This window comes from Humulus lupulus, chromosome 6, assembly GCF_963169125.1.
Source record: "Humulus lupulus chromosome 6, drHumLupu1.1, whole genome shotgun sequence".
NCBI lineage: Eukaryota > Viridiplantae > Streptophyta > Magnoliopsida > Rosales > Cannabaceae > Humulus > Humulus lupulus.
In genome coordinates this window covers 209,054,706-209,068,335 of record NC_084798.1, presented here as the reverse complement: position 1 = coordinate 209,068,335, position 13,630 = coordinate 209,054,706, and the positions used below count along the sequence as shown (strand labels likewise).

The following is a 13,630-nucleotide window of genomic DNA, read 5'->3' as shown; positions in this document are numbered from 1 at the left end:
AAAAAAGATGACGGAAACATCTCATAAATATATGACTTTTCAGTCTACATGTGTAACCATTAATTTGTTACGAATCTATAAATGTTTCATGTTTATTTAAATTAGTAAATAGAATAGACGACCTAATATATGTAAATCAAAACAAATCGTTGTCTCCTTATAGTCAAATAATATAGTGAGTTTCGTTGAAATGTATGAGGAAATATTAGATGAAAAAAATAAGAAAAGCATGGGAAATTTATAAAGGAATGAGAGGTCCACTGCACAACACACTAAAACCAAAATGGGTGTAGAAGTTTGGTGTTATTAGAATCATGACAAAATAACATCAACCATGACACTGTCGTCTCATGACAAGCATTTAACAAGCTTCAACTTCAAAAATTATTCGTGAATCTCCATCTTAATTACCACACAATTAAAATGATGTTGATTTTAACTAACATGAGTCTTAGCCTAGAATAAGTGCCCTTTGATTGTTAGTTTAAGAAAAAAAAAAGTAATTAAAAGTTGATATAAAGTACATTTAGTAATGATCATTCATTCATTCATATTATTGTTAACAAAATTAGTGGGATATAAACAGGGCCGGCCCTGAAAAAAAGTGGGCCTAAGACGGTTTTAATAAATTTGAAAAAAATAGGCCCTGGGTAGGGGTGGGTCTAGGCACGGGCCTAGCCCGCCTATGCCCAGGGCCGACCCTGGATATAAAGATGTTCCCTATATCTCCAATTAGCATAACTCATTATCCACTTCAAAATAATCAATAATAAACCAAATAAATAAATAATTAAAAAAAACAAGTTTTTATTTTATTTTATTTTATTATTTAAAAATACATGTGGAAACTTCCAAGCTTTAATGTTGAAAACTCTCCTTTCCCACATATTTATTTTGCAATAAATACTAGTACTCCTCCAACCTCTCATATCATATGCACTACTTATAAACAATCACACTTCCAATATTTCTTCCTATCTCATCTTCTTTTTTCTCTATTAATTAAGCTCGCTATAGATTATTACTATTATTTCCCTATTATTATTTCAAGTATAATACATTTGAGAAAATGAGTTCTTTGCTAAGAACTAGTTTCATCCCATCATCAAAGTTCCACAACTCTCAAAATGGACAACCATTTCTTGGTCTCCCAACTTTATCCACCTCTACTTTTCTCCCAAGCACCAACCATCAAAAGGTAACATTAATTATAAATCTATAACATTATCAGTAAATATTAAAACTCTCTCTCTCTCTCTCTCTCTATATATATATATATATTACTTACTAAATTTCTTCTTGGTATTTTTCAGATGAATGGGGTGATGATTTCTGCTGCTCTGGAGAGAAACTCATCAGAGGATGGAGATCATTACAAGATGACCCTCATAAAAGATGGCCAAAATAATAATAATAATGGAGCACATGTCACTAATAATAATAATAATTATAAGCTCCTTGATTTTTCTGGAGAAAAGCCTTATACTCCAATTCTGGACACCATAAACTACCCTATTCATATGAAAAATCTTTCCCTTGAGGTAAATATAATTAAAAAAAAATATTAATAATAGTTTGATTTTACATGGTTGATTATATTGATTAACTAGTATGTTAATTGTATATTTATATATAAATAAGCAGAAACTTGGGATGTTAGCTGATGAGCTAAGAGAAGAGATTGTTTACACAGTGTCCAAAACTGGAGGCCATTTGAGCTCAAGCTTGGGTGTGGCTGAGCTCACAGTAGCACTTCACCATGTTTTCAACACTCCCCAAGATAAGATCATTTGGGATGTTGGCCACCAGGTACTTATGTAAACTAATTTCTTTTTTATTCTTTATATATTTATGGTCTAAATTATCATTCTTTAATAGTGACAGTAAATCTTAACTTTTCATTCAACTTTTTTTTGTTGGATTTAATTAGGGGAAATAATTGTTACTTTGTATTTTATCGAAATACATACTTGATATTTTATGTTTTCAATAACACTCATCTAGCACCATGTAATTTAAAATTGTATATATTTGGTATTTTAGAATCAAATTTGAACGATAAAATTTTATTAATATAACAAAATTGTCCTAAGTTATATGTAATTAAGCAATTAAATTCGAAACTTATATAATTGAGGATAATTTGGTCATACTGATAAAATTTTATTGATCAAAATTGAGTTTATAATACTAAATATACGTGATTTTAAATTATAAAATAATAAATAAACATTATTAAAAATATCAAATATGAAATATGTATTTTGATAAAATACAATACCCCAAATAAATATTTATCTGTTTTAATTATTGGGATTTAAAGTATTGCACCTTTTAGTGGCTTAAAATGTCTAGTGTTGGTAGTGTTTTTAATGATTGATTTGATACTACTTGGTTCAATTTTTGTTTTCTACCAAATTATATATATATATATGTAGGACTGTCGGTTGTGTATAATTTTATATTTAATTTTAGAAATTATGGCACATGGAGAAGGTCCAGGGTGGTACTGACAACACTACATTAAAAATATTCATCAGCTGACATTATTAGTGCCAAAATGACAAATCTATCACTTTCTCACTTATAATATATTATGCTAAATTATTATTTATTCCATACAAAAATAATTCATCTTTATTGGGACGAGTATTGCTATGACCCATATTGGATCTGTAAACCCTACTTGAAATATTCAATATATATATATATATATATAAATACAAACTGTTGAAAAATAAATAATTATTAGCTAGCTCACTGTGATATCAGGAAAAGACTATTTCTACTACATATTTTTTTCTTCTTCTAATAATTAATTAAATATATATATATAATTTGCACAGGCGTACGGACACAAAATATTAACAGGAAGACGATCAAGAATGAATACGATTAGACAAAGTTTCGGACTTGCAGGGTTCCCAAAGAGGGATGAGAGTGAGCATGATGCATTTGGAGTTGGCCATAGCTCCACTAGTATTTCAGCTGCTCTAGGTAAATTTCCTTTCATCTATTTTATTTCACACCCCTTATTAATAAAATTTTATTAGGTACAAAATTACACTTTAAATTTAATTAAAAAAATGTAGATTTTTTTTACTCATCCCCTATATATATTATGAATTATAAGATTTCTTATAAAATATTATGTACTTTACGAAATGTCTACGATATGACTTCAAAAAGAACTCTATCGAGAGAGTTCTTTTGTATTCTCAACCTGTGAATAATTTTTGTGCGATTTTTTTATGACTATGTATATTATAATTATTTAGAATATTTTGTAAATTTTTCAGAAAATTTCAAATAATTTATAGTGTTGAAAATTAGTTTAAAAATAAGTTGTTGCACGTGTGACTAATTTCTTTATGCGTGTGGAAAACAACATGTTTGAACCTAGTTTTCAACACTGTAAATTATTCGAAATTTTCTGAAAATTTGCAGGACACTCTAAATAACTATGATATACACAGTCATAAATTAAATCGCGCTGAAAAACTGTTCATGACTTGGAAATACAAAAGAGCCCCTACCATAGAATCCTTCTATACTCTAAACTAAAATAATGACAATAAAAATGAAAAAATATATATTTATTTTGTACGATGAGTTAAGAAAAAGATTTATTGTTCAAATTATTTGACAACATATATGCCAAGTTATGCAAATGAATATATTTATAAATAATCACTTATTAAAAGGAGGTAATTTTTTTTATTTTAAAAAACGACTAAATTAGTGGGATACTTATAATTTACACTTCAAAATTAGTACAAAGAGATATGTTCAATCAAGTCACTTGACACACCTAAATAATAAATATGTTTTGCTACGAATGATGACCTTTAAAAAATGACTAATGTCTATCTAAATTTACATACTCATGCATGCATGCATGCATGCGTACATAACTTGAATAATCAATAAAACCCCACTAAATCATTTGTATTATTCATTAATGGAAAGTAATAACAAGAAACGACAACAAGTTTACATAACCAACCAAAATAATGGTGTCGTTTTGGAAATTGATCAGGGATGGCAGTAGCAAGAGACTTGGTAGGAAAAGACAACCACGTGATAGCAGTGATAGGAGATGGGGCCATGACCGGTGGACAAGCCTACGAGGCAATGAACAACGCAGGCTACCTTGGCACCAATCTCATCATCATCTTAAACGACAACAAACAAGTCTCTCTTCCCACTGCCACCACCCATGGCCCGGCTCCTCCTGTTGGTGCCCTAAGCAAGGCCCTAGCTAGACTCAACTCCACCACAAACTTTCGCAAGCTACGTGAGGCTGCAAAGGTAACTAATTTTGTTTTGGTAAAGTACCAGATTTTGATCTTAATTTTGCAAATATACCATTTTTCTAAAAAAGTGTCTATATTTAGAAGATCTCAAATTAAAGTGTTTACATTTTTTCTTTTGTTAAATCATAGTTATATTTGGTAAGGAAAATAATTCCTATATATATTGTAAAATATGAGTTTTTTTCTTCCCATAAAAAATGAATTTGTCATATATTTTGAAAACAAGGGACTTTGTCATACAGGTGTAATTTTGTACAAAATTTAATATGAAAAGATAAATATTCTATGGCCCAAGTTTGAAAGAAGGCTTAGTTGAAGCCCAAATGTAGTGCATTTATCATCTTGTTCTTGCAAGTCTCTAATTTTACATGAAAAACTAAATATTTATAACATGTTGATCCACAGGGCATTTCCAAGCAAATTGGAGGCCAAGCTCATGAAATTGCAGCAAAAGTTGACAATTGTGTGAGAGGTATGGTGGCTGGTGAAGGGGCTTCATTGTTTGAAGAGCTTGGACTCTACTATATTGGTCCAGTAGATGGTCATGATGTGGAAGATCTTGTCAACATTTTAAATAATGTCAAGGCTATGCCAACAGCAGGGCCTGTTCTCATTCATGTTATCACAGAGAAAGGAAAAGGCTATGCTCCTGCTGAAGTTGCAGATGATAAGATGCATGGTAGGTGTTCGATACAATTCACAGCACAAAATTTTGTGTTTTATGCATTGTTGAGTTATAACAAGTTTTGGTTTTTATGTGTACTTAGGTGTTGTGAAATTTGAGCCGATGTCGGGGAAGCAGCTGAAGACGAAATCAAGTACTCGTTCTTACACTCAGTATTTTGCTGAGTCTTTGATTGCAGAAGCTGAGAGAGATGACACAGTTGTGGCTATTCATGCTGCTATGGGAGGTGGTACTGGACTCAACTTATTCCAAAAGCATTTTCCTGATAGATGTTTCGATGTTGGGATAGCCGAGCAGCATGCTGTTACCTTTGCTGCAGGCCTGGCTGCTGAAGGCTTGAAGCCCTTCTGCACTATTTACTCTTCTTTTCTACAAAGAGGTTATGATCAGGTACATAAAAACAACCCAAAACAACTCTTGCCCACTTAAAATTTGACCATAAGATTTCTTATTTTGGTGGTGATCATGCCTGCAGGTGGTTCATGATGTAGACCTTCAAAAACTCCCAGTGAGATTTGCAATGGACAGAGGTGGTCTTGTTGGTGCTGATGGTCCAACTCATTGTGGTGCCTTTGACATAACTTTCATGGCGTGTTTACCAAACATGGTGGTCATGGCTCCTTCTTGTGAGGCTGAGCTTATGCACATGGTGGCCACTGCTGCAGCCATAGATGACCGGCCTAGCTGTTTCAGGTACCCTAGAGGTAATGGCATTGGATCAGTGCTTCCACCAAACAACAAAGGAACTCCATTAGAGGTATAGTGACACACACAAAGCCTTTTAGTGCATAAATATTCATGTTGTTGTAAATCTATTTGCTGAACGATTCAAGTCTTTTGCTCAAAAATGTATAATAGATTGGCAAAGGAAAGGTGCTGAGAGAAGGAAGCAGGGTAGCCATTTTAGGCTACGGAACAGCAGTTCAGAGCTGTTTAGCAGCAGCTGATCTTCTGCAAGCGCTTAGCATCTCAATCACCGTTGCTGATGCAAGATTTTGTAAGCCTCTTGATGGAAAGTTGATCAAGCAACTAGCTCAAGAACATGAGATATTGATCACTGTAGAAGAAGGTTCCATTGGAGGGTTTAGCTCTCATGTTTCCCACTTCTTGAGCCTCAGTGGATTACTAGATGGCAATCTTAAGGTAATTCACAAACTGATATTTTTATTATAACTAAACTATTATGATTTTGATTAAATTTTTTTGATGATTTTATTTTGTTATGGTGATTTGCAGTGGAGGTCTATGATGCTTCCTGATAGATATATTGACCATGGATCTCAGACAGACCAAATGGAGGCTGCAGGGCTCACTTCTAAGCACATTGCAGCTACTGCTTTATCACTCATAGAAGAACCCACAAATAAGATTCATCTTCTTGACCTCCATGCAAATTTTCGGTAGACCAAGCTGCAATTTCATATGAATACCTTAAAGCAAAATTGTGTATGTTAACAGCTGAACGACAATGTAAGTATGTAGAAAAAGTTTTTTTTTTTTTTTTTTTGTCTTTGAAGAAGAAAGAAAGTTTGCACTTTCCAAATCTTGTACTCGACCTTGATAGAGCATAGCAATTTTGAAATGGAAAATTATAGTGCAATCTTGTAGTTCACACAAGAGGGTTTACTTAGTCCGTCATTGTTAGTGATACGAATGAGATACTCTGTTACAATAAATAAAAAAAAAAATTTAATAAAATGCCAAAATGTATTTTGTAATAATAATATCACTACTACTACTACTAGGCCTTCTTCATGCAATGCCATTTGTTTGGTCGAGAGTCATGACCCTGCAGCGGCGATAGTTTTGATTGTGCATTTCAGTACAATAATAGACACAAGAAAAATGTCAAATTTCTTTAAATGCAAGCTAGTTGACAACACAGCCAACATTGCTAAGACGACTGACTGACTGTCCGACTCCGAGTGATGTAGGGAAAAAGACTCACCATGGCATATGATACATTATGCATCTTTTAAGTAGCAAGTTTATACATCCTAGGAATGTAAATGGGGCGGGTGCCCCACCCTATTTGTCCCATTTAATTTTTTTTTTTAAGAAATATTAAATTATAATTTTAGAATTTTTTCCAAACCTAAATATTATTTTTTATTGTAATTTTTATATTTTACACTTGGTATCAACTACACCATCAAATATTATATTTTGTTTTTTTATTTTAACATTTACAAAATAAATACAAGAATAATGATGAATTATATAAAACATATTTTTCAATATTTATAATTATTTCTAGTCTGTATAGAATTAAAAATATTCTAAACCACATATAAAATATCAATTTTACGTACTATGTATATAAGTAGCATGAGACAATTGAGTTAGAGTATAAAAAAGAAAAAATTGAAGCGGGGCGGCCCCACCCCGTTTAAATTCCTAGCGGGTCGGACCCCGCCCCGAATTCCACCCCGTTTTTACTGGGACAAAAATGCCCCGTCGGGTCGGGGCCCCACCCCGCCCCGACGCCCCATTTTGCCATCCCAACCATGTATGCTTTTGCATTGGAATGTTTTCTACAAGCAAGGACTATGTTTGCTGCCACCACCTAGGGAGAGTATCATCACTGGATAGGGTGACTAATGTAGAGAAAAATCAATAGTCCCACATGGGCCTGATACATAAAATTCTTATATGGCAGTTCATAAGCAAGACACCTCTCCCATGGATAAATAAGAGAAGATGGTGTATAAATGAGATATATCTCAAAACAAAACAAAAGTATAGTAGAGTTAGAGTGAGTTTACATTAAGTGGTGTTTGGTGTTTGGTATGAGATAAAGTGAAAGTGAGAATGAGAATGTACGACATTTTAGGGAGTAAAGTTAATAATTTTTGTGGGCCTCACATGTATTTTAAATATAATATGAATCATTTTATACACTTGAGTTTAATATCACCTTCATCTTTAGCCCCTCCACATTTTTTAAGGTCACTCAACTACTCAAAACAAATACCACTTAAGGAATGTGAAATACAAGGGTTTAAAGGGGGTTATTACTCTCAAATCATGTTTAAAAAATTGGACCTACTTGGAAACACAAACTCTCAAGTCATTAAACATAAATTTACAAAACATAAATTAGATTTTACATTATCATTCTCACCAAATCAAACTCCATACCAAACACCTCTAAAGGTTATTATATTATAGGGTTACTTGCTAACAATATAAGGCTAATAATGCTTGTTGTAATGTACAAACTATAATTTAATTTAAAGAGTTTCATGGAAGGAATTCGCATTACAAAATTTTAAATCTAATTCATGTTCAACACTATAATAAACTAAAACATAAAAACAAAAATCATTCTTCTTAAGAAAAAGATCTAAAAACAGAAAAAAGTGATAAAATGATCTTTTATGCCAAAACATCATCTCCAAGAAAAATATAAGCTAATCCATACTAAGGGTACTACAAAAGGAAAAACAAGGTTCGAAGCAGTAATCGTTTGAGTAAATCTAAATTATAACAAAGGGGAATCATTAAAGCCTCTTACCTTAATAAAGCTAATCTCATTGGCATTGCTACGGAAGCACTGTCTGCAACACATGAGACCATACTTCCGAATCAAACCATGGGGATTTCCACACACACGGCTGTCAAGACCAAACACAACACAGTCAAGATCTCAAGTGACCCAGAACATAAAATTGAAACTTGTGCAAATCTATGAAATACCCAAAACCAAAAGAAAACTTGACTAATTATGCTTCTTAATACAGGGTAATTTTTTAATGTGCCAATTTTAATAATTTCTACATTTGTATGCCATCAACCATCTTTTGGACAAAAATGCCACTCTCATTGATAACCATAACAGAAGTTGTTCTCTTTAACTGTCTTTTATGTTAAAGTTGTTACATTGGTTGATTAGTTGTAAAGCTGTTATTACAGCTGAGGATTAGTAAATTGTTTTCTTTTAATCAATTCTTGTAACACTTTGTATGTACTCAGCTATAAATAAAGATAGTCCTCATTTTTCTGGTTGTAATTCTAAAACAACTTTATGAGGAATTTTACTAAAATTCTCTCTAAATAGTTCTTGTTTCTTCAGTTCCTTAATGGTATCAAGAGCCACTGACCAAGGTCATCCATGGCGTACGTACCCACTAGTTCTTCTGCTTATGAAATTCCTGCTTCTGAGCTCAATGCTTCTCGACAATCTACTTCATTTGTTCCAACAATTGCTTCCATTTCCAATTCTTTTGGATCTTGGAACCCCTTCTCCAATTCTCTCAATTCCTCTCTCACTGTCAAACTCAACAGATTGAATTTCCTCTCTTGGAAAGCCCAGGTTATACCCACGGTGATTGGCCATGACCTTGAAGATCTCCTCCTCAATGATGCTTCCTCGGATCCGAAACTCACTGATGGATTTGTTAACCCTGAGTACACATTATGGAGAAGAAAGGATCAACTTTTTCTTTCTTGGCTTAGGTCCTCCATGACAGATGGTCTAGTTGCTTTTGTTGCAACATTCACCACCTCCTACTCCCTGTGGCGAGCCCTAGAACAACGATTTGCTAGTCAATCCAAAGCTCAACTACTCCAAATCAAGGGCCAAATTTCTCGCATTCAGAAAGGTAATCTTTCTATTTCTGAATGCGTTGATAAAGTGAAGCTTCTTTGCGATAATTTGTCTAGAGCTAGCTGCCCAATTTATGATGATGACATGGTAATTCACCTTATTGATGGTCTTGGCTGTGATTTTGATCCTGTTGTCTCGGGTATCACCTCCCGGAGTACTCCCTTTCATTTGAAGTTATCCAAGCCTTGTTGATGTCTCATGAAAATCGATTAGAGAGGCACCATTCAGTCAGTGACCTCAATCTGAAAATGTATGCCAATCTCTCTTGTAACGCCTTGGTTACTCCATGACCGTTACTGTGAACTTTAAACAGTGCTTAACTCGCTAAATGAGTCATTAGGTTATAAACGTGCATCTAGATGTCATTAATAGGCCAGGGTAAAAATCTCGGTCAAGAGGAATGTATATATTTTATTTAAAACATTGAACTGTACTTGGGCCCATAAAAACGTTTACAAGTTATTTACAATCCAAAATGGTCATTACAGTATAAAAATTACAACCTGCCGACCTAAGCAGCAAAATATAGGGTTAACCCCTAGTTCCTCCGAGAAACACCTTGGCCATGGTGGTCAAGCGACCGCATATGTACACATCGCCACCTAAGCTCTCCACTCAATGCTGGGTGAGCTTTTCTTTCCCTTTACCTGCACCACATAGCACCTGTGAGCCAAGGCTCAGCAAGAAAACATATTACTGCATGTATTCAATATCAATAGATGATTATGATAATCATACTGGGGCTTGCAGCCTAATCAGATAAGTGACTATTGAGTCACACGTTGTGCAGGTGACTAATAAGTCTACCTCTAAGGCTCTGTTCCTTGTATAGATGACTAATAAGTCCATCTCTTGGGTTACCCAATCAGATAAGTGACTATGGAGTCACACACTATGCCAGTGACTAATAAGTCAACCTCTAAGGATCTGTTCCCTGTATAGATGACTAATAAGTCCATCTTTAAGGTTTTTCTCCTTAAATAGATTGTTAATAAGTCCATCTCTGGGGACCCACTCCTAAGCCATGTGACGTATCAGTCATGTTAGCCTTTTGGCTCTGGGTCAAGCATTTCATGCTTATGATGATAATGCTTATGTCGATTAGATCTAATCTTTTCCACTTACGTTAAACACGTTAATATCGTTCTTGACTCATAAGTCAATTCCATATGACTAGTGCTCAGTACCACTGCCGAACTTGAATAATAAGTCACAGCTTCATAATCAATATTGACACCATTGCCGTTTCTGACTAATAAGCCAGTACCATTCACAGATAAGCAAGATTGCTAAGCATTTACAATGCAATCAATGTCCACATATAGAGAACTCAACATGTCTCATCAATAACCATGCATGTCATATACTGGGTGCAATTTTCTTACCTCTGGTTCGAGCGTGATATAATAAAAGAACGACCTCTGGGAACGATCAATCCTTAAGTTCCTTAGCGGTCACCTAGTCATAACAAAATATTGTTGGGGTTTTATGCCCTAATTAAAACCCAATTTCTTTGTAATCTCATTTATTATCAATAAAAGAATAGAAATCATTTTTTGACTTGGTCAGTCACTTTGCTCACATGTTTTATTTTCATGATCATTTGTTTAATATAAACTTATATTAAATCTCGAGCATATAACTAATCGTATTTATAGTGACGTAATCACAGTGGAATATAAATATGATTATATGTTGAAAATAAGTTAGTCCTAAGATTAGTCAGTGCACATGATTTACACTGACTTGCCAATCTACGATATGATCTACTTACACATTGTGGTGTTATGTTCTTTTCAGAACATTAGCAAAGTAGATAAGATCGGATGTATTTGTTACATCGGACAAAACCGATATTGATAGTTGATAAGATAAGTAAACATATCGTTGTTATCTATTCTAGTCATATCATATAGTTGACCATATGTCAATTCAATCTCAATTCTGAGTGGTTAGTATTTTAACTGATTGTATTATTTGAGTTCTTTGACTTGTTCGTTACTAACTTACCCTACGGACTAGCCCATACTTACATCTTGGGAACTCGGTAGTATAATTGAGTGGGAGTGTTAATAATAGATATGAACATCTATAACTTCTAATGAAGAAGTGAAAACGATGGTTTCCTTTTAGTTTGGTTCAGGGTGTTAAATGATAGAGATCTCATTTCAGTAATGAAATTAGTTCACTGAAATATCATTTACAAGGAACTAAATGTTTTAAGGATAAAATACAATGAGGGGTAAAACAGTATTTTAGTCTAATCTCATTTTAGATCGTCTATAGAGGATTGAGTGACAATTATGGTTGTAACAATGGATAATTAATAGCGTATCTATATTTGTTATAGAGTGTTCTATGAATTCAAAAGTGCAATTCCGAGTCTTTAGTGAAATCACGAGGAATTAGTAAGTTAGTAAATTTATTTGTTAGATTTATGATAACTTATTGGAGCTTGATTTCATAGGCCCATGGTCCCCATTGTACCTTGGATAAAATCATTTAGATAGTCTTAATTAATTGATTTAATTATCAATTAGAATTACCAAAGTTAACCAGGTCAACTTTGGATAGTTTCACATAGTTATGTAATTTTAAGAAGAAAAGAGAAATTATGGCAGATTTATTAATTAAGATAAATTAGTATCTAAATTAATAAATAAATTTAAATCAAGGTTAAAATTATAAATAATTAATTTGATAAATGATTTAAATAAATATTTAATTAATTAAATCAATAGAAAATAATACATGCCCTGATTTTAAGTCCAATGGGCTTATAATCAAATGGGAAATTTCACGGGCCTAAAGCCCATGATAATTTTGACCTAGGACTGTTTATTGGCTATTATTTTATTGATTTTTTAATTAAATTAAATGACCTAATTGATTCTATAAAATGAGTGCTAAGTGAGAGATGAAAGTAGAAGTTCAGAAGTAAAAAACACAAGTTTCTGATAGTTTTTAGATTCTCTCTAAACACAAATCATTTTCTAAGCCTCTTAGTTCTTTTCCCTTCTTCTCTCTGTATTTATCTCATGTGTTGAGAATTGCTCACTCTAGTTTAGGTGAATCTAAGGATACTTTGGAAGGCTGTGAAGAAAACTGAAGACCAGTTCAGTTTCTTGATAATACTCTGCGACAGAAATGATACAAGGGTTAGAGAAACTGAAGGAGTGACTCATTTATTCCGCTGCATATACTGATAACTCTACAAAATAGAGTTATTTTACCACTTTTTATGTGTTAATTGTTGCTTAATTTTTGAGTTTTTAATTGATTTATTAAGTTTTTTAGTAATTTTGATTTTATTAGGTTTATTTTAATTTTATAGATTTTTGTGTGTTTTTATAGTTATTTTGTTGTAAAATGTTGTAGTTATTATTTGAATTATTGTTGTTTAATTTGAGGTAAAAAGATGTTGTATTATTGAAATTAAATGTTAAATATAAATTAAATAATAATTAATATTTTCAAAAAATTAAATTGATTTATTTTATAGTTGAAAATATTTTATTATGATTTAGTTTATGTTTATTTTGTTTGGAAGTTATTGCAATTTTGGGCTTTGAAAAGTAAGGAAAAGAAAGAAAAAATTGTATTTTTGAGAATTGAAATAGAGAAGCTGCCTTGGGATACCTCACAACCAGCCAAGCCCACAAGCCCGTGCCTCCCTGCCCAGGCCCGTACCTCACTCAGCCACGCCTGGCTTCCCTTGCACCAACCGAACCCCCAGCCAAGATCACTCTCCCAGCTGCTCCAAACTCCACACGCCCAACAAGCCTCCTGCCAGCCCACACTAAGCCAGCTGCCTATTGTCTTGAGCCCAACAATGTACCCTTGTCCCCTTTGTCAAAAATGCCAACTTTTTACCCAAACTTTTCTACACATTTTACCCCAAAACATCATCATTACACTCTATAATTTATCCCTATTTGCCATATTATTATTAGTTTAATCAATTTAATTAATTTAAATTGGTTATTTTAATCATCTCATTTTGGCTATAAATAGGGAATT

At 33.1% G+C, this 13,630-nt stretch overlaps 1 protein-coding gene across 1 annotated transcript; it reads left to right on the top strand.

Annotated features, from left to right (window-relative positions):
- Nucleotides 1-945: 945 nt before the first annotated feature.
- LOC133783074 (probable 1-deoxy-D-xylulose-5-phosphate synthase 2, chloroplastic) lies at nucleotides 946-6,631 on the top strand. Its single transcript, XM_062222608.1, has 10 exons — nucleotides 946-1,198; nucleotides 1,314-1,541; nucleotides 1,645-1,809; nucleotides 2,847-2,997; nucleotides 4,040-4,311; nucleotides 4,722-4,995; nucleotides 5,084-5,391; nucleotides 5,477-5,758; nucleotides 5,860-6,144; nucleotides 6,238-6,631. The coding sequence occupies exons 1-10, from the start codon at nucleotides 1,070-1,072 to the stop codon at nucleotides 6,403-6,405; spliced, it is 2,262 nt and encodes a 753-aa protein (XP_062078592.1). The 5' UTR covers nucleotides 946-1,069; the 3' UTR covers nucleotides 6,406-6,631.
- Nucleotides 6,632-13,630: the final 6,999 nt, after the last annotated feature.

Excerpts from the sequence above, each read along its gene's own strand:
- LOC133783074 (XM_062222608.1), top strand. The coding sequence starts at position 1,070 with ATGAGTTCTTTGCTAAGAACTAGTTTCATCCCATCATCAAAGTTCCAC. Across the intron at positions 1,810-2,846 it reads TTTGGGATGTTGGCCACCAG|GCGTACGGACACAAAATATT; the intron begins GTACTTATGTAA and ends TAATTTGCACAG. Across the intron at positions 2,998-4,039 it reads TAGTATTTCAGCTGCTCTAG|GGATGGCAGTAGCAAGAGAC; the intron begins GTAAATTTCCTT and ends GAAATTGATCAG.